Source organism: Chrysochloris asiatica, unplaced genomic scaffold (genome assembly GCF_000296735.1).
Source record: "Chrysochloris asiatica unplaced genomic scaffold, ChrAsi1.0 scaffold00172, whole genome shotgun sequence".
In the NCBI taxonomy this organism is placed as follows: Eukaryota; Metazoa; Chordata; class Mammalia; order Afrosoricida; family Chrysochloridae; genus Chrysochloris; species Chrysochloris asiatica.
The window spans coordinates 1,135,101-1,156,429 of NW_006408690.1; the positions used below are offsets into that span (position 1 = coordinate 1,135,101).

General features: G+C 39.1%; 1 protein-coding gene across 1 annotated transcript in view; it reads left to right on the plus strand.

The window, feature by feature from the left end:
- The first annotated feature begins 3,004 nt into the window (after positions 1 to 3,004).
- The window catches only part of GPR158 (G protein-coupled receptor 158), a 637,652-nt gene continuing 619,327 nt past the window's right edge, over positions 3,005 to 21,329 (plus strand). Inside the window, 1 exon segment of the mRNA XM_006871655.1 lies at positions 3,005 to 3,897. Coding sequence (XP_006871717.1) covers positions 3,005 to 3,897 — 893 coding nt within the window.

The window sequence follows — 21,329 nt, forward strand, 5'->3', positions numbered from 1 at the left end:
AGAATCTATATCTATATCTATATCTATATCTATATCTATATCTATATCTATATCTATATCTATATCTATATCTATGGTTGACATTTATATCTCACATTAGATTTCTATGTTGTTCTGTATCTAGGTACCCTGAGATTACCCAAGGTATTTAGCAATGTAGCCTGAAGGGAATGCTAAAATTGCAAAATCTTCTGATAACTTGCTTGTATACACTATGGGAAGGCATGGATTCTTTGAGAGTGGGTCAGATGACACTCTAGCACCATCCCTCAAAAGTCAAATCCAGATATCCAGATACAGTTTGAGTCATAGCAACTTTAGATGTATTTCCAGTGTTCACATATATTGTTCAAAACAATGCTGGGGCTAGAACCCAGGTGGTTTCTGTTGTTGTTATGCTGGGACCCTAAAGTATAGGTCTCATTAATGAATTTATCTTCCTTTTAAGCTAGATATTAGAAAATTCTAGAGTTGTTAAAAAGGTCTTCTAAAAATATCAATGTATGTCGAAATTGCACTTGAGTCTTGTAGATGTTTAAATGGATGCAAAATCATATTATATACTCTAATAAAGTTAAACAAAGATAAATTCCTTCTGTTTTTATTGCTATGTATGCTACAGTAAAGTATTAAACTGGGATGACCTTTATTTTGCATAGGAGCATACATTGCAAAGCAAAATTTAAACAAAAAGTCGGATATGAACATGAACTCTACTTGTAAGTAAATAAAAATCTAATAACCATTCTTTGCATAGCTATAAAAACTCACTTGGAGACCAGCCAGTACAGATTGGAAAGCTGGTTGTATGCTTTATTCCAAAAGTCCTCACCAGGCACAGACTTCTCTTGGGTTGGAAGATGAATTTTTAAATAATTAGCTTCACTATTACAATCTTCTGGTCCATCTATTCATGTAACAAATAATTAATGAGAACCTACTGTATGCAAGGTATTGTTCTAGATGCTTAAGATACATAGGTGATCAATGCTGAAATTTTTTTTTGCTCTTTTGAAGTTTACATTCCAATGTTTAGGTGATTTTTTTCAGCAGGGAAAATAAAATAAAATGATAAAGTATATCTAAGAAGTACTATCTTAGAATGTTTTAAGTGACATTTTATATGATAGTTGGCAGTTAAAGTGAATTTGGGATTTTTTGTTTCTTTCTGAAAAGAGTTTGAAAATGAATGTACATATGAAAAGTTGTTGTTAAGTGTCTTTTAGTTGGTTCTGACTCTTAGTGACCCTGTATAGGGTTTCCAAGGGTATAAATTTTTACAGGAGCAGAAAGCCTCATCTTTCTCCATGGAGTGGCTGGTGAACACTGCCTTTGTGGTGTTTATCCTACAGAGCCACAGCGCTCCCATATATGAAAAGTGGGGGTACATAATAAGGCACATATCATGTATTAAAGAGGTTTTTTTTGTTTTGTTTTTAGATGTTAGAAGACACTCTTAAATTCCTCAATAAACTTCTAATAAAACAGACTGTGTTAAGGAATCTCTCAATGATTTTGGGTACTTAGCATGTATATTCAGTTCTTTCTTCGTTTATTGTTATATTTGAACCTATAGCCAAAAATAAATGTTAGTTCTTATCCATTAATTTCAGGAACATCCCATCAGAATGACTTCCCTCCCCACTCAACACAGACTCACTCATTCTTATTTTTTCATTATCCCTTAGACATCTTCACTTGCATACACTTTCATAAGCTCCCCTCCATCCTGGCCTCCTTTCAAAAGTAGAGGTTCCTTAAATAATGCATTTTTTTCCCCTTAAAGCTCAGCCGGTAGATGTCTCCATTACTCTCTCATGATCAACCTCAGAAAGTAGGTTTAAATCATTTCTTTAACCGACAACAAGGAGGAGGATTTGATAATTTGCCTAAAATGAGCAGATGCTTGGGAGGACACGTCTACATCCTACGTCCTTCCCTCCCATTTAAATCAGAAAAACTCTCTTCTCCCTCTTTTCCAGGCAAAAGAAAAGGCTGGTTTAACTAAGAATGCTAGACGCCAACACCCTCCTCCTCAGCACGTCCAAGTTTCCCTCGCTCTGAGCTACACAAGCTCTGCTCCTTCCCGCCCCCTAACCACCCCCGCCTCCACCCCCTCAGGTTTCCGAGTCATCAGGGGAACAGGAGTGGGTGAAAGGACTCAGCGGTGCAGCCTCCTCCTTCGTGCCGCCTCGGGTTCAGCACTGGACAGCTCCCGCCCCAGCCCTACAAATGGCAGTCTGCTGATTGACATGCAAGCCGACCAAACAGGAAACAAAATGACTTGAATCCGCCCTGCAAGGGTTTTGTTGCGGCCAAACTGCCTCTTGAAACTGGCTTTTCCCTCAGAGCAGGGAGAGGCAGGAGTGTGGTTTGTGGTCAAATCTAAAGGTTCCAATTAACCAGCTGCCTGGCTCTCTCGACTCCAGAGAGACAAACATCTTAAAAGAAATCTTTGCTCCTTGGGACTTCCTCGGGCGCCAGCCGGTGCGGGATCGTGTGCGCGCGCTCCGCAAGTGAACGAGGAGGAGCTAGAGCTGGGAGGCGGGAACGACCTGCCACTGGTGAGATGATGGAGCATCGTTTTCGGTGGCCGCGGTGGCAGCAGCAGCGGCAGCAGCAGTTCTTGAATACACCTCAATGAAGGCGGCGGTGGAAGCGTCTGAGCAGAAAGACGTAAGCAGGCTAACTATAGCTGCTGGGAGCCAGAGGGGATGTAACCTGTTCAGCTCAAGGCTGCGAGGTGCGTAATACCGAGCCGACCCTTTGTGGAGCGAGCGCAGCCAGCATTGCCACAGGTGATTTGATTTCCTGTGACGGTCGCTCTGTCACCCAGGTCAATTTTGAAACATTCTTTTTGAAAGTCATTTTGGTTTTTCTGGTGCCATCTGGAGAAGAGGGAAGACTTCAAGTAAAACTCTTAATGTTGATAAATTGATGACCAGAATTTTAAAAAGTGACTCCTTCTGTCCTCTCTTCTTTCGGCGAGACAGACGAGAGAGCCATGGCTTACCCCTTATTCCTCTGCCTCCTGGTCGCTCATCTGGGATTGGGAGCTGTTGAAGCCAGCCGCGAGCCCCCAGGACGGCCAGATTCCCCTCGAGAGAGGACCCTGAGGGGGAAGCAACACGCCCAGCAGGCTGCAAGAGTCTCTGCCTCGGACTCTTCGATGCCCTGGAGTCGCTCCGCTGACGGCACCATCTTGGCGCAGAAACTCACCGAGGAGGTGCCCATGGATGTGGCCTCTTACCTCTACACTGGGGACTCCCTCCAGCTGAAGCGAGCCAACTGCTCCGGCCGTTACGAGTTGGCGGGCCTGCCAGGGAAGTCATCAGCTCTCGCCGGCTCTCACCCCTCCTTGCACGGAGCGCTGGACACGCTGACACACGCCACCAACTTCCTCAATATGATTCTGCAGAGCAATAAGTCGCGAGAACAGAACTTGCAGGATGATCTGGAGTGGTACCAGGCATTGGTGCGGAGTCTCCTGGAAGGAGAGCCCAGCATCTCCCGGGCGGCCATCACCTTCAGTACCGAGTCACTGTCCGCCCCAGCCCCGCAGGTTTTCCTCCAGGCCACGCGCGAGGAGAGCCGCATCCTGCTCCAGGACTTGTCCTCCTCTGCATACCACCTGGCCAACGCTACGCTGGAGACCGAGTGGTTCCATGGGCTCCGGCGCAAGTGGAGGCCCCACATACACCGCCGCGGCTCCAATCAGGCGCCCCGGGGCCTGGGTCATAGCTGGCGGCGCAGGGACGGGCTTGGTGGGGATAAGAACCACGTCAAGTGGTCTCCGCCTTATCTGGAGTGCGAAAACGGGAGTTACAAGCCCGGGTGGCTGGTCACTCTCTCCGCTGCTTTCTACGGGTTGCAACCTAACCTGGCCCCTGAATTCAGGTACGAGGGGGGGAAAGCAAAAGCAAAGTCTGCCTTTCGATTTCGCGGGTGGGCGCACTTGGTTGTGTCACTCACGCCTCCAATTCTTGGAGCAGAGTTGTGGGTTGAGGGGCATCCCACGCGGATTTATGTGCCTACGGGCGTATAATGTCCCAAGTCTGTCCGCTTCAGGAAATAGCCAAAGCCGTTCTTTTGGATCACTTCCCTGAAGGGAGATGGGGGCACTTGGTAGAGCTGAGAGAATCCTCTGCTCCCTTATTATTGCTTCAACCTTCGAGATAGCAAGGAGAAGAGTTCTGCTAAGAGGATGACGAGATGGATCCTGGCGAACTCGGGTGTGCTCTTCAGGCACGTAGAGTGGTGAGCTTCGGATCAGAAAAGAGAAAAGGGAGAAGGAGGATGAGAGTTGCTCCCTTCTGTCACTTAAGAGTAACCTTGACTTGGCTTCCTACAGGTGTAGTTTGACTCCGATCTGCTGTTAGCCAGTTACCAGAGAGTAGCAGTGTAATTCCCTTAGCAATTCTGTTCCTTCAACAGTTAAATTAGTTTAAGCAGTTTACCTGTCTCCAGGATCCAAACTTTACAATGTTTTCACTGTGCGCCTTCTACTCATCCTGACTCCTCTACCCCAAACAATCTATTCTTCTTTGAGCCCTTCTTTTTCCTATTTCCTCTGTTAGGTTGACCTGCTTCTCCAGTCTCGTTCACACACTCACGCACTTTGTAAATGAACCTGATTGAGTAATCTTAAGGAAGGAAGAAAGAAATCAGTTCAGGTTGAATCACTCTGGGAGTTTGGAGAAAACTTATGTACAGTTTTGTCTTTCCTGTCCCAAGGTGTACAGCATTTCAGGGAAGATGAGCATTGGTAAATTAGCAGGTTGAATTTCTGCCTTGAGAACTGCTTGACTTTTGAGGTGAAACACTTAATGGAGTGCCACCCAGAAGTGTCTTTAAAGGATTAACAAAAAGGAAAGGAGTTGAAACTTGTAAAATAATCTGTGAGAGATTACAAACTGAGTGGGATTTTCCCCTACTCCTATGATGAGATTCTCTGGAAAGAAGGTCTTGAGGGTTGAGATTGCTTCTATACTTTTTGGGAACCTGGGAAAAAGTGACAAAGTTCTCACTGTGTTTTTTTAATGCTCTATTTGGCATGGCATGGACTGGATGCTGCCTTGATGAAAAACCAGGCTAAGTACTAGGTGGGCAAAGGTCAGGATTAGATTTCAGAAGACTTGTTTGCCATTTACTGCTGAATGACCTTGAACAAGTTGCTTAACCTCTCTGGGCTTCAGATATTTATCTATCATCTCCAGGGAGCCATCAAGCAAGAAAATTCTTTAGTTTTTAATGCTGGCTGCACTTGAGAAGGCATAAATGAAAAACAACCCCTTTTCTCTGGTTCTGTGTAGACATATTAAATCTCTGTATGTGTTGTATCTATCTCTTTTAAAGATCCTGTTTTAAAGCAGAGTAACTCTCTCCCACTTTCAGGATAATCTCATTTCTTCCTGATCACTGAAGAATCTTATTAGTAAGAGCTGAGCCCAGCTTTGCACCTTTGCCATATCTTTTACACAGAAGATGAAAGATCAGCCAGATGTCATTCACTGCCAAAAAATTGTTTTTTTAGGAAGTCCCAGGATCAAGTGATTATCAGTCTATCTATCTATCTATCTATCTATCTATCTATCTATCTATCTATCTATCTATCTATCCAGTCAACAGTTTAGATCCAGTGCTAAGTGCTTTGCATGTATTATCTTGATTACTCCTCAGGACAACTGTATGAGTTGTTGTTGTTGTTAATCAGTACCGACTTATAGCCACCCTATGCACAACAGAATGAACCACTGCTAAGTGCTGGGCCAACCTCACATTTTTTGCCATGCTTGAGCCCTTCAATGCTACCACTTTGCCATTCCATCTCATTGGGGGTCTTCCTCTTTTCCTCTGACCCTCCACCTTACCAAACATGATATTCTTCTCCAGTGACTGGTCCCTCCTGGCAATATGTCCCTCCTGACAGTATGAGAGACAAAGTTTGGCCATCCTGGCCTCCAAGGAGCACTCTGGCTGCACTTCTTCCAACGCAGATCTGTTGGTTCTTTTGGCAGCCCCAAAAAATGTATAGAGGTTAAGTGTTTTGGTGAAGAGCACAGAGCAAATAAATGGTGCAGCTAGGATTTGAATCTATTCCACACTCTTAAATACTATGCTAAAAAATGACTTACAAAAGAATCCTAGTGTGCTGCATACCACACAGTTGCTGCTTCTACTTCAAAGTATATGTGTTTTCAAATGTCAAAAATAGGAATAGCTATTAGAACTTTTCGTTTCCTGAATTATTTCTCTTAAGGATCAGAGGACACAGGTCACTTAAATGAACTCAGCATCTTCTGACAGACAAGATAAAAGACTGAGGACACAAAGGGTCTGAGGCTGTGAGGGCTCACATGCCTCCTATCTATTTTTTGACTATTTTCAGAGAATAATGTTTCCTCTGGTTGTGTCTCTAAGTGCTTTTATGATCGTTGGTGGTATTCAGCCAAGGCAGGGAGCCAAGCTATATTGCCTCTGGCTCTCTACAAAGCGGGCCAGTCCTGGCAGCACCTATAGAGATCAGAATAAGTGCTCTCCTGTGAGTATTTTTGCCCCATGCCCTTTGCTTCACAAATACTGTATTAAGGATTCACATAGATATGAATTATTAGAACTAGAAGAAATCTTTTAAAAGATCAGCTAGTGCTATCTATTGTTTTACCAATAACAAAACTGAACTAAAAAGGTGAAACTACTTGTCCAAAAATCACATCATTTTTAGCTACAGAAGAAATAGAATCCTCTGCGGCTAGTTTATATTTTTAATACCTAAATAATGTTTGTGGTTATCTGAATTTAATACACTATCTATGTTATGGAGACATATTTTATTCTGTATTATCTATCTTTAAGAAAAAAACAAAACAAAACATTTTCCCATAAAACCCAGCTGTTGACTTAAAAAAATTCTATTATTTATTTCACACATTTGAAGTACTATTCAATGGGCCATTTCTGACTTTTTGTACTCATACAAGGCAGAGATTTTTTTTTTTTTCCATTTCTGTTTTTGATGGTGATGTTTTATAATCTGAAATGCATTTTATAAAATTCTACAATATGGACAGATGAAACTGGACAGTTATGGTTATATGGTAAATCTCCAGTGAATCATTTCTGGGAAACAATGTTTTAGGAGTCCTAGTTATGATTTTAAATTCTATTTTGACTTTGCAGAGGAGTATTTTCAAAATATTAATGAATTTCTGTGATGAACAAAAAAAAATAGTGATTTACTTACAGAACAGAAAAGGAGAAAAGGCTATACAGATAAATTTGTCATTAAAGATAAGTTAATAGTTCCTCAAGTCTTATTTATAAGATTAAGGCATTTAAATAACATTGCATTTTATTTTTAGAAATTGTAAATCCAAAACATAAAGTTCAAAAGTAATGTGAAGAAATATAATCAATCACTTTCCTATATTAATATTTCTCACTGTGAAAAATATCTCTCAGAATAAATTTTAGTCCCTTCAAGACACAAGTATCTTGAATTTCAAGACCGAGCATAAGATTCACATGGGGAAAAGCTTACTGCTATTCCTTTCTTAAAAAAAAAAAAAAAAAAATGACAGCAATTGCATTTAACTGTCTCTTAGCCTCTGGTATAGACTTATGGTATAAACATTTAAGTTCTCATCTTTCAACATATAGAAAAAGGAGAGTAGCAGTAATAATTTAAAGTACACCCTGAACTGTTTTTACTTACCGTGCTAGGCTTATGGTGTCTTTGTAGAGTTTTCTCAAACTTAGACTCCTTTAGTTTTGCATAGTGATTTTTTTCTGTAGAACTTAAAGTACCATGGAGTTGATCTCATTCTGCTAAATTCTTAGACAGTTTCGTGGTAGTGGTTAGAACTGCTAGGTGCCTAAGATAGATGTAAGGTACTTATTAGTGTTTAATTTAAGTGAAGGAGATGAACTGACAGGCACCTTAGTTCCTTTCAGCTAGCTCTATCTTCTCATTTTACAGATGAGGATACTGAGACCCAAAGAGCTAAAGGAATTGCAAGGAGTGGTACATCTTTTTGGGGGTTGTTGTTAGGTGCTGTCGAGTCTGTTCCGGCTCACAGTGACCCTCTGCACAACAGGATGAAGCACAGCCGGGTCCTGCACCATCCTCACCATTGTTGTTATGCTTGAGCCCATTGCCTCTGTGCCAATCTATCACATTGGGGGTCTTTCTCTTTGTCAATGAAATGACACCTCACTTTACCAAGCATGATGTCTTTCTCCAGTAACTGGTCCTTCCTGATGATATATCTGAATCATGTAAGAAAATATCTTGCAATCCTGGATGCTAAAGAGCATTCTGGCTATACTTCTTCCACTATAGACTTGTTTGTTCTTTTGGAAGTTCTTGGTACTTTTTATATTCTTTTCCAATGCCATAGCTCAAATGCATTAATTCTTCTCAGATCTTATTCATTGTTCAACTTCCACATGCATATGAGGCCGTTGAAAATACCTCATACCTTAAGTTATGGGCACCTTAGTCCTCAAACTAATATCTTTGCTCTTTAACACTTTAAAGAGGTCTTGTGCAACCAATTTGCCTAATGCAATACATCTTTGATTTGTTGACTGATACTTCCCTGAGTGTTATTGTGGATTGAAGAGTCTTTGACAACATCAATATTTTCTCCATTTCATCGTGATGTTATTTATTGGTTCCATTGTGAGAATTTTTGTTTTCTTTATATCGGGCTTGTTGTTGTTGTTTTTAAGTGGCATCGAGTGGGTTCTGTCTCATAGCAACGTTGTATCAGATTTCCAAGGAGCGACTGGTGAACTTGAACTGCCAACCTTGCGGTTCAATCTGACCTTGAAGTCCAGTGCATTAAACTTCGGTGCCATATCAAGACTCCTCATATTTGCATAGGTTAGGATTAATGAGAACAAGTATAAAAGTATTAATGGGGACAAGAAAAAGAGTATTTCTACTGGGGTTCCAGTTCATTTATGCATGGGTTTCAGTTCATAAATGCACAGGTTTATTTAAAATAAAATGTTTAAACCTATCTCTTGAAAAAAAAAAGATGAGGCTTTCTCTTTCCATGAAGATTTGAAGTCTCAGAAACCTTACAGGGTTGTTATGAGTTGGAACCGACTCCACAGCACTTGACCACCACAGCAAGAAAACCAGATCTGTCTCTGTTATTAGTGCATGGCTGCAGATAAGTTCTCTCAACAGTACCAAACCCAACCCACTGCCATCTAGTCAGTTTCCATTCACAGTGACCCTGGGTACAACTTCTAAGTTGCAAATCTTTTTGGAAGCAGAAAGTCTCATCTTTCTCCTGTGAGGAGCAACTGGTGGGTTTGAATTAATGACTTTATAAACATGGGTTAGCAGTCCCGTGTTTTTACTGCAGAGCCTCTAGGGCTCCTTGAAGTCCTGGTGTGGTGCTGTGCATTAATGCTCTGGACTACCAGGTTGGCAGTTCAAGCTCACCAGCTGCTCCTTGGAAACCCTATACAAGGTCACTATGAGTAAGGACTGACTCAACGGCACTTCACAACAACAACAAGGGCTGCTTAGCTTTATTGTTATTGTTGTTGTTGTGAAGTGCCATGGAGTCAGTTTCAACTCATAGTGACACTGTATAGAAGTCCTTCCAGTTCAAACCGACCTTGCGGTCAAGCGCTTATCCAATCAAAACAGTGACGTACAAAGGGTTTCCTGGGCCCATTAAATTCAAATTGGAGAAGGCAGCACAGAATGCTATGATGGTTGCTTTTTGGGACTCCAAAATGATCATCTTGACACATTTTCTCAAAGTGCAAAGAGCAATCATGGAGCTTATTAGGAAGAAGTTTTAAGAAAATTGAAAACTATGTTATTGAGACAAATGTCAGGGAAGTTGCATTAGTGCTCCCACCCCCACCCCCATCTTAACAATGCAACTGCTCATTTTTTGAAGTTAGTTTGGGCTGTCCTATGAGAATTTCATGGGAAATATTGCTCCATCCACCCTATAGTACTGATTTTGCCCCTTCAGACTTAATGTCCCCACAATACAAGGAACATTCAAAGGAACAACATTTGAATTCCTCAGAGATGCCAAAACTGCCTTTTGGTCATGGTGTAAATTGAAGAGTACAGGATTCTTTTGGGAAAGGTTAGAGAGATGCAAAGCGCTATCTTCAGAAATGTATAGACTTAGATGAGGGGTGTGTTGAGAAACAATAGCTTCACATTTTGATATTCTTGTTTAACAAAGGTTTTATGATTTTGTAGCTAATCTTTTTTTACTTACTCTCATATGTTAGCACTGTGAGTCAGAATCGGCTTGACAGCACTTGGCAACCACAACAAATATGTTGTTGTTGTTGTTGCCACCACAGTACAACAAACCAAGAGAGGAGTGATGGACACATATATTAGATACTTTACATATACCATTGCATTTAATTCTTAGGATACAACTTAAGAAATGTTGAGCAGTCATCCCAAGGAAATGCAGTTAGTAAATTAGGAAGTCAAAATCAAATTTAGGTTTTTATATCTCTGAAATTTTCATAGTCTTATCACTATCTTATACTGTAGTCTCTCTCTTGATGATGCAGCTATACTTTTCACCTTATTATTAAAAGAAATAACATGATATTGAATTGAAATATATATTTGGCCCAAAATCATGATAAACACTTATTCTGTTTAGGCTAACTCTGATTCATTATTATATAAAATAATCTCTGTGTGGTTTGTAGAGTATATACAAATATGACCAACTGAGGTATAAAGAAAATAAAAACTTAATGTCATCTGAAATTAATTTTGAAAGGAAAATTAATTTCAGATGACATTAAGTTTTTAAATCTATGTTTAAAAAAATTACATTAAAGGAAAGTCTTCCTAATGCTTGCTTTGAATCTTACACCAAGACATGTCTTCTTTTGCATCTGGTTCTTCTACTCACAAAAATTTTTTCTTTTGCAATTCAGTATCTTTAAATATCTTAGTTTAGACTTAATATACTAAAGAGATTATATGTTCCTAAGACTGTTGCCCTAAGATGGCCTTCTAACTTGAAACTGAAGATACTCTTAGAGGCCATCTCTCAGCCAAATAATAGATGGACCTATAAAATAAACAATAACACCTGTAAGGCATATGCTTCTTGGAACAATCAACTATATGAGACCAATAGGGCAACATTTGCCTACAACCAAAGATTTGAAGGCAGGGAGGCCCAGGGAAGCCAGATGACTTGAAGAGGAACCCAGATAGGCAATGGGGGAGAGTGCTGACATATTAGGCGGGTGGGGGGATTACCACCATGGCAACAAAACAATTTGTATATGAATTATTGTATATGAATTATTATATATTCACAATTATTATTGTGAAACTAATTTGGTATGTAAACTTTCAACTAAAGCACAATGAAATGTTTGACAAAATAAAGATAATACATTCTCAAAATTAAAGAGAGGCCTTAAGTGGTAAAAGGAGTATTAGATTTAAGTCACAACTTAAAACTCACATCTCAGTTTTGCCTTTGACTAGCTGTATTACTTCTCTAGAAATAAGTTTTTTCATAATAAAAATGTGGGGATGGACTTGGTGATCTTCAAATCTTTTTATAACTCCTGGTTCTTTGAGATCTAGGTGATCTAGGTGATCAACAAGTAGGCCTTTAAAACAGAGCTGATAGACAGAAAACTTGTGCCTTGTGGAAATGATTTTGATAGGGGAAGTGATGTGCAGAGAAAGAAGACACCAATGGAATGATAGACCTGGTGTTTGGTTAAAAGTTAATAGTGTAATGAATCAAAGATCACCATACAGTGAAAATGCCTTTGTAGAAACTAATGGACATCAGTTTCTGGAAGCAGCAGTCAAGAACTCAAACAATGTATTGTGCTAGGTGAAACTGTTACACAAGACCTCTTTAAAGTGTTCAAGAGCAAAGATAGCAGTTTGAGGACTATGGCGCGCCTGACTCAAACCTTGGTATTGCAATAGCCTCATATTCATGTGGAAGTTGGACAGTGAATAAGGAAGACCGTAGAAGAATTTATGCATTTGAGTTTTGCTGTTGAAGAAGAATATTGAAAGTGCTATAGACTACCAGAAGAATGAACATTTGTTGAAGAAAATGTGTTGGAAGAAGTACAGCCAGAATGTTCCTTGGAGGCCAGGATGGTGAGACTTTGTCTCTCATACTTCAGATATTTTATCAGGAGGAACCGGTTCCTGGAAAGGGACATTCTGCTTGATAAAGTGGAGGGTCAGTGAAAAAGAGATGAAATGGACCGATACCATGGCACCAGCAATGGGCTCAAGCGTAACAACCATTGTGAGCATGATGCAGGATCAGACAGTAGTTCATTCTATACATAAGTTCACTATGAGTTAGAACTGACTCAGTGATATCTACCAACAGTGAACACCAGTGTCACTGATTCCCTGACTTCCTGAGAGATCAGTTCTCTCTCCACCACACACATATACCCACATACATCTATCAGTTATCCCAATACAGATTTTTGCTTTCAACCAAAGAGATGAACTCACACAGTAGAAGAGAAATGGCCACCTTGCTCTAAAGCACACATGTTCTATGACTGGGATTTTCTGGTGGAAGCTGGCATTGGTGAAGAGGTCCCCATATAGGAACCACATAGAGGTGTTTTCCTGGGTTATATTCATATGAGTCCATGGATGCTGCCACTTGGCCAATCCATCTCATTGGGGGTCAGGCAGTGTTTCGTTCTGCTGTGCATAGGGTTGCTATGGGTTGGTACCAACTCGATGGCACCTAACAACAACAACAACAACAAATTCATATATATCCGAGTATTTTTAGAATGACATTCTGCTACTGAGGTTATTGAGACTCAATGATTTCATCTGTTGCTCATGAGTGGTGATGTGTGTGTCACTGGGCTTCTGTAACGATTGAATGAAGAATTGTGATCACACAGGAAGTTGAGTAAATATTTTTCATTGCAGCTTCTATCTTCTCAAATATGAGGGGACTTCAAAAAGTTTGTGGAAAAATTCCATTATCTTTCAATTCCATTTTTCCATGAATTTCTTGAAGTCATCTCATACTCTCCTTACTTGATCACAAACTTTAGTTTTGCCATATTAATTCCTCATTTTCGTTCATAAGTATGGGAAGAGCTAGCAGTGAATCATAGTGGAAATACTGGCCTTTGAAATGGAAGACGTTGGCTCTAGCCTTGAATTATGATGCTGCCTTGGCCAGCAGTTGTCTCTCGAATCCTCAGTTTCCTATCTGTGAATCCAGGTGTTTGGACTAAATGACCTCTAAAGATTCTTGTTGTTGTTGTTAAGTGCTGTTGAGTCAGTTCTGACCCATAGCGAGCGACCCTGTATAGGGTTTCCGAGGAGCAGCTGGTGAGCTTGAACTGCCGACCTTGCAGTTCAAGCGGCTTTGAAGTTTAATGCATTAACCCATAGCACCACACCACATGCTTATAAGCTTAAATATTATGATTATGCACATAACCAAATGTGTCACTTTAACTTTGGAATTTTAATTTGGTTACAGTGATGGAATCAACCAATGTATATTCATAAAAATACAGAACATTTCCATTTATGTTCAATATTTAACTCTATCATGGTCATAGACAATTTCCTCCTAACATACAGAGTTAAGTGTATATATCCTAATAGTAATGAGAACGCCACTTCAAAATAAGAGTTAGTATGATATGAGTTTCCAGATCTTGAAAGAGTCCCTGAAGTTTCCTGTAAAATCAGCATGAAGTTGTTTCACAGTTTTCTAAGCCAAGGACCTCCACATACTTCTGCATTTATTTTCAAGTCAATGTATTTTTAGACATATTTGAAACTCCTTAAAAAACAACTACTCTTAAAAAATCTGTTTCCAATTTGCTATAGTTGATTTAAAGATTTTAAAAAGGTTTATTGTACAACAATGTTGTTGTTTTCTTAAGTACCCTCAAGTCACTTCCGACTCATAATGACCCTGTATAGGGTTTCCAAGGAGCAGCTGGTGGGTTTGAACTGCTGACCTTGTGGCAGTGCCACACCAGGAGTTCATTGTAGAGCCAAAGTGGCCTAGTATTATTTTTCCATTTTCTAGAATATGCACTGTGAAGCAGAAATAAGATTTCTAAGGCTTTAAAACATATAATAGGAATATATGCCTATCCTCTGGGTAAGGGACTGTACCATCTCTAGACTGACTTTTATAGTCTCAACTGTTGGATAATCCAAATACTACTTTTGACTTCAGACAGACAGTGAGACTACCATTTTTTATAGTTTAAAGAGTGCTATTGAATTCAACACACAATGTTTTATAATTATATTGTAATATACTGGGACATAAAGAAGTATATTGTTGATACTATTTTGTACTTGGTTATTACAGAAGAGCTAGGCCCCCTGTCTGCCTTCTCATTTCAGTTCTGAATTGGTGTTCACAGGGTTACTTAAGTGGCATTACTAAAATAGCATGTTGGGATTTTGATAACTTTGGCAGTTTGATGACCCTTTTGTGTGAATGGGCAGTTCCCTGGTATTGGGACTATGCTTGGGAGTGTGTGCAGCCAACGGCATTAGTAGGCTCTTGCCCAATACAGCTAGGGCTTATTCATCAGTGGGCCTTGCCTTGCAGGTCGTTTAGCCTTATCAGCTTTCCAGCTTTTAGTAACAAGCCATTTCTATGTGTAATTTCCACTTTGGCTGGGCATTTATTCATCTAAACAAATCTTTCCTCCTACAGGAAAAACCTGACTATAAATAATTTAGGTGGATAAGTGGTTCCATGAAATACTTCAGTTTATGAGAGGGTTTAATCCTTTTGACTAAATCTCTTTCTTAGGATTTCTCATTCGCTTCCCTTTAATGCCAAATCTGGTATCGGGACCATGACTAAATTTACTTTTGATAGTAAAGGTATTATAATGTATTAAGACAAGTATGTTGTTGGTAAGTACCGTGGAGTCGGTTTGGACTCCTAACGACCCTGCACAGGGTTTCCAAGGCTGTAAATCTTTACGGGAGCAGAACACCTCATCTTTTTCCTGCAGAACCACTAGTGGTTTTGAACTGCTGACCTTGAGGTTGGCAGAAGACAAGTATAGGAGAGATATAATTTCATTGTCTAGGCTTATAGATAGGAAAGGCCCTCTACCCCTCAAAGAACACCAGACCTCCAAATCCTGTCATCTACCTTTTTGCCATAATGGAATTCACTCTTTCTCTACTCCATACAACAGAGTTAACTGATACATCTCATTAACAGAGATCCAGTTCTTTTTTACTCATTGTAACATTTCTTGTTACTTTACCCCATTTGAAAGCAACAAGTAAAAACAAACACACAAACAACAACAACCTGGCTATAAAAATATTTAAGTGGACAAGTTGTTCCGTGAAGTACTTCTTCAGTTTACAAGAGGGTTTAATCCTCTTGGCTAAATGTTTTTCTTAGGATTTCACATTTCCTTCCCTTTAATGCCAAATCTAGTACAGAATTACACTGCATTTATACTAAATCATCAGAATTAGGAATTTTTATCCTGTTTTATCCTGGAAATATCCTGTGAACCCATAACTTAAACAAACTCAGAATTACGTAAGATTTTGGGTTATTGCCTTAACCTGGCTTTCATACTGTTTATTCGTTAGTCAAATGCATGTCTTAGTATGTATGTTACTATGGAAGGAACTTTCATAGAACAACAAAACCCATGGCTCTTATCTAAGAAACGAGAGGGTGTGACAGTAAAGAATATTTCATTACTTTTAAGATGCACCTTTTTCACATCTTTCAAAATGAGATATGTCTTATGCTTGACAGCATGCCATTACAAACGGCATAAATTTCTATTAGTGGTATTGATAGAAGAATGCATTTTATAGTTAATGACATTTTATATGTGATCAAATATGATATTACAACATGGAAAATAAATTTTAAGTTCTCTCTAACTATAACATTCCATTATCATCTTAAAGTTATCAACATGCAGTGAAATTATCATATATGAAACCACAAAATCTAGACTTTCTTATTGTGTTGTTGTTGAGTACCATGGAGTTGATTCTGTGACTATAGCAACCTTGTACAGGGTTTCTTAGGAGTAGCTGATGGTTAGAACTGTCAACCTTGTGTTTCATATAAAATAGATTGTCTTCATAATGACTCTGTTTTAAAAAGAGGAGCTATACTGAAACATGGAGTACTGATGTGGTGCTGTAGGAAAAGCACTAGACTGTTAATCATAAGATCATTGGGATCAAAATCACCAGTCACTCCTCAGAAACCCTATGTAGGGTCACAGTTGGAAACAACTCCATGGCACTTAACAACAACCACAACATATAGAAACATGTAACTGTATTTACTGTGTAATAAATGTGAAATACACAGAATTTTGGGTAAGAAGCTGCAGAAACTTTTATTTTCAGAAATGCATAAGGTAAGGATTATTAAAATCCTTTTAGTACAATATGACTAAGTACGGTACTCACATGGTGGAAGAATGCCTAGGATAGCGAGAAGAAAAAGACCAATTTTATAAATTTAGTAAACAATAAAGATTGCTTTGTAGATCTCATAGTTACTATTGACGTATTATGTAAATTAAATATATCTAAAATGGATGAGCTAGAATTTAGAAATAAATGTATAGAATTTTAACTTGTTTTCAATATTAGTTTGTTTTTGAAAATAGCAAATAAAATCAGGGGTTTTAAATAATCAAATTTTGCCTGAATCCAAACCATTTTCTGGTAGATGAAAACTCTTGAGAACAAAACTCTTATCTATATAGTATCAACATAGACTTAGCAAATTAGAAAATTATAGATAGATACTGTGTCTAAGTGAAAGAATAAAGTTAAAAATTTTTCGTTTTACTTCAAGGACACACAAAGCAATGTTATCAGCTTCTCCTGCCCAGACCTATTTTTAACTTTCTTGAATTTCTTGACACTCTTAACCAGTCACTTTCTCACCCCTTGAGGTATTGCCAATGCTTTCATTTCATATTTTTAGTAGAAGTAGTCACAGAATGGAGTCTCTGGGTGGTGCCAACAGTTAATGTGTTGTTCTGCTAATCATGAGGGTGGAAGCTAAAGTCCACCTAGAGAAGCCTTGGAAGACAGGCTGGTGAAATATTTCTGAAAGATCAGCCATCGGAAACCCTATGAGGCACAATTCTACTCTGACACACAATGGAATCGCTATATTAAGTCAGAGTCGACTTGATGGAAACTTTTTTTTATTTTTAATAAACTGTAAAAATAAAAGGGAATATAATCATGTTCTTTCCAAAATGCTAAAAGTTTCATGGTAGAAATGAAAACATTTTGGTGTAACTTACTGCCAGTAGTGGCATACCCCCAGTTATGACGACTCAAACTGTCTTCCTTCATGGCCAAGCATTCTCTCGTGGGACAAAGTGGCACCTTTTTTTAGAGTCACTTGTTTACAGGAACACACATATATTCTAATACTATCGTTAATCAAGTATGTGTGTGTGTGTGTGTATCCATCCATATATGTTAGAGCATGTTTCATTCTTCTTATGTCTGCCTCTTTCTTCTCTCTACCACCAGTCTGTCTATTTGTTGTACTGGAGTAGCCTTCATGTTGCTATAATGCTGGGAACTCTGCTACCAGTATATGAGATATCAGTTGGGTCATTCATAGTGGACAGGCTTCAGCATAGCTTCCAACACATTCTAGGATGGAAGGCCTAGTATTATGCTTCTGAAATGTAGCCAATGGAAACCCTATGGATCACAGTAGAATAGTGAGAATAGTGTCTGGTATAGTACTGGAAAGTGAACCCCTAAGGGTTTGATTAACTCAAACATGCAAATGACCATGAAAATGGTGTGAGACCTGGTGACTTTTTGTGATGCTGTACTTAGGGGAATCATTAATTCTAGTTCACCTGGTGTCAACTAATGACATCCATCAGTCCATCTGCCCATCCATCCATCCATCCAGATGCTGTACTTAGGGGAATCATTAATTCTAGTTCACCTGGTGTCAACTAATGACATCCATCAGTCCATCTGCCCATCCATCCATCCATCCATCCATCCATCCATCTATCCATCTATCCACCCATCTTTAATCTATTTTCTGTGCTTATTTGTTTAGACCATACGGTCATTGTATATTGTTGTTGTTGTTGTTAAGTGCCGTCAAGTTGGTTTGGTCATTGTATATATAGAACCTGAAATGAGTGAAAACTGGAAACAAAATTTCCATTTTGATCCTTGCTGTTGTTGTTAAGTTCTATGGAGTTGGTTCTGACTTAAGAGACCCTGTATAGGGTTTCTAAGGAGCAGCTGCTGGGTTTGAACTGCCGATCTTGTGGTTTGAAGTCCAGTGCTGATCTTACAGCACTACCTGAAGTTCTTGGTTGTTATTGTTGTTGTTGTTGCTGTTAGGTGCCATCGAGTCAATACTGACTCATAGCGACCTTTTGCACAGCAGAACGAAACACTGCCCGATCCTGGGCCAATTTCACAATTGTTGCCATGCTTGAGTCCATTGATGCTGCCACTTGGCTAATCCCTCTCACTGGGAGTCTTCCTCCTCTTTTTCTCTGACCCTCCACCTTACCAAACATGATATCCTTCTCTAGCAACTGGTCCCTCCTGACAATATGTCCAGCATATGAGAGACGAAGTTTGGCTATCCTGGCCTCCAAGGAGCACTCTGGCTGCGCTTCTTCCAATACAGATCTGTTGGTTCTTTTGCCAGCCCATGGCATTTTCAATATTCTCCTCCAACACCATAACTCAAATGCATCAATTCTTCTATGGTCTTCCTTATTTACCATCCAGCTTTCACATGTATATGAGGTTATTGAAAATACCATGGCTTAGATCAGGCACACTTTAGTCCTCAAGCTGACATCTTTGCTTGTCAACACTTTAAAAAGGTCTAGTGTAGCAGATTTGCCTTGGTAACAGTATTTAATTCCGCTTTCTTTCTTCCCTTAAATTTTATTTTGTTGTTGTTAAGAATATTCTCATAGGCAGCAAAACACACCAATTTAACAGATTAGTAACATTGATTACATTGTTCGAGTTGTACAACCATTTTCACACTCCCTTTCTGAGTGTTCCTCCCTCATTAACATAAAATTTACTGTCCCCTAAGGCTTTTATTGAATCTTTTGAGCTGTTGTTGTCAATTCAGTCCTCTTATCTATGGATAGTTCTTAAAAAAGCCTAGCTCTCAAGGCGTATCTTTTCCACTAAAAGCAGCTATTTGGTTTTAAGAAATCTTTAGGGGATATTTTTGGTTTAAGGTTTAAAGACTACCTCAGGGCAATAATTTCAGAAATTCATCCAGGTTCCATGGCTCCAGAAAGTCTAGCGTTCATAAGAATTTGAAATTCTGTTCTGCATTACCCACCTTTTGATTAGAATTATTTTATGGAATCGATCAAAATTACTTATTAATAGTAGTTAGGTACCATTTAGTTCTTGTGGTCTCATGGCAGAGGAGGCCGTTGTTCATGGAGGAAATTTGACACACATTCTATATCCTTCCCCTATTCCTGACTCTTCTGTTCCGTTGTTCCAGGTGTATAAAAACCAATTGTAGTGCCTTGGGGCTGTTAGTAAATTTTTAAGACCCTAGGCAATGAACTGGAGTCATGGTCTGGCGTTGTGGGTTAATGTGCCAGACTGCAAAACCGTTTCAACTGCAAGGTTGGTGGTTCAAGCTCCCAAGCTGCTCCTCGCAAACCCTATACATAGTCGCTATGGGTTGGAACCAACTCCACAGCACTTAACAACAAGGCAATAAACTAGGAGAAATAGAAGCACTAAACTTGTTATTAGGTCAAGTAATTGGAATTTCTCATGAAATGATGCCATGAGGTATTTGGTGGTAAAGAAGTAGGTAGCCTCAGGCACTCCTTTTTTTTTTTAAATCATAGGCCACACAGACTTTTACCAATTCAACTTTTTTTTTTTTTTTTTTTTTACATTGTGCAATTTTTTACTGGTAGCAATTATAATTACAAATACTAAAAAGAGGTAGGTTAGCTGTGCAACCTTACCTTTATCAACATGATTTCCTCATCACTATTCATCCCTTTTCCCCACCAATAAACTTGGTCTTGATACATTTATCTTTCCATACTTTGTATGTAAGTGAGGTCATGCAGTATTTGTCCTTTTGTGATTGACTTATTTTGCTCAGCATAATGTCTTCATTAACATGTATTAAGACTTCATTTCTCTTACTTGCTGAGTAGTATTCTATTACTGTTTTGTACATTTTATTTATCCATTTACCTGTTGATGGATATTTAGGTTGTTTCTGTCTTTTGGCAATTGTGAACAGCGCTGCAATGAACATCTATATATATACATGTCTCTTTTTGACCCTCTGTTTCAGGCCTTTTGGGTATATACATAAGAGTGGAATTTCTAGGTTATAAGGAGTCCTGAGGTTAATGCACTGTGGGTTAGTGCGCCAGACCACAAAGCCGTTTGAACTGCAAGGTCGGCGGTTCAAGCTTACCAGCTGCTCCTGGGAAACCTTATGCAGGATTGCTATGGGTCAGAACTGACTTGATGGCACTTAACAACAACAACAAGGAGTTCTGGTATGGTGCTGCAGGCTAATGTGCTGGAACACAAGGTTGGTTTGAAACCACAAGGTCAGTTGTTCAGGAACACCAGCTGCTGCTTGGAAACCCTATACAGAGTTGCGATGGGTTGGAACCGACTAGACACTGCTTAACAACAATAGCAACCTGTTAGTTCTATTTTTAGTTTTTCAAGGAACTGCTACACCATTTCCACAACTGTCATACCATTTTGCATTCTCACCAACAATGGATAAGGTTTCCAATTTCTGTATATCCACCCCGACATTTTTTATTTTCTGTTATTTAATTTATTTTAATATCAGCCATCCTAGTGGGAGTGAAATGGTATCTCATTGTGATTTTGATTTGCATATCTCTGATGGTTGTAGACACTGAGTATCTTTTCATGTATTTGGTGGCCATTTGAATATCCTCCTCAGCAAAATGTGTATTCAGATCCTTTACCCATTTTATGATTGGGTTAATTGTCTTTTTGTTATGAAGTTATCAACATTTTGTATATATTCTGTTTATTAGATTTGTATCAGATGTATGGTTTCCAAAGATAGTATCCCTGTTAGTAACTTTATATTTTGACTTTCTTTTATTCGTAAAGCCTTTTTTTTTTTTAAATTTCAGATTTTTATTGTGAATCGAGTGAAAGTTTACAGGGCACATCATCAGTTTCACATTCAATGATTCATATAACTTGTTTCATTACATTGATTATAATCCCC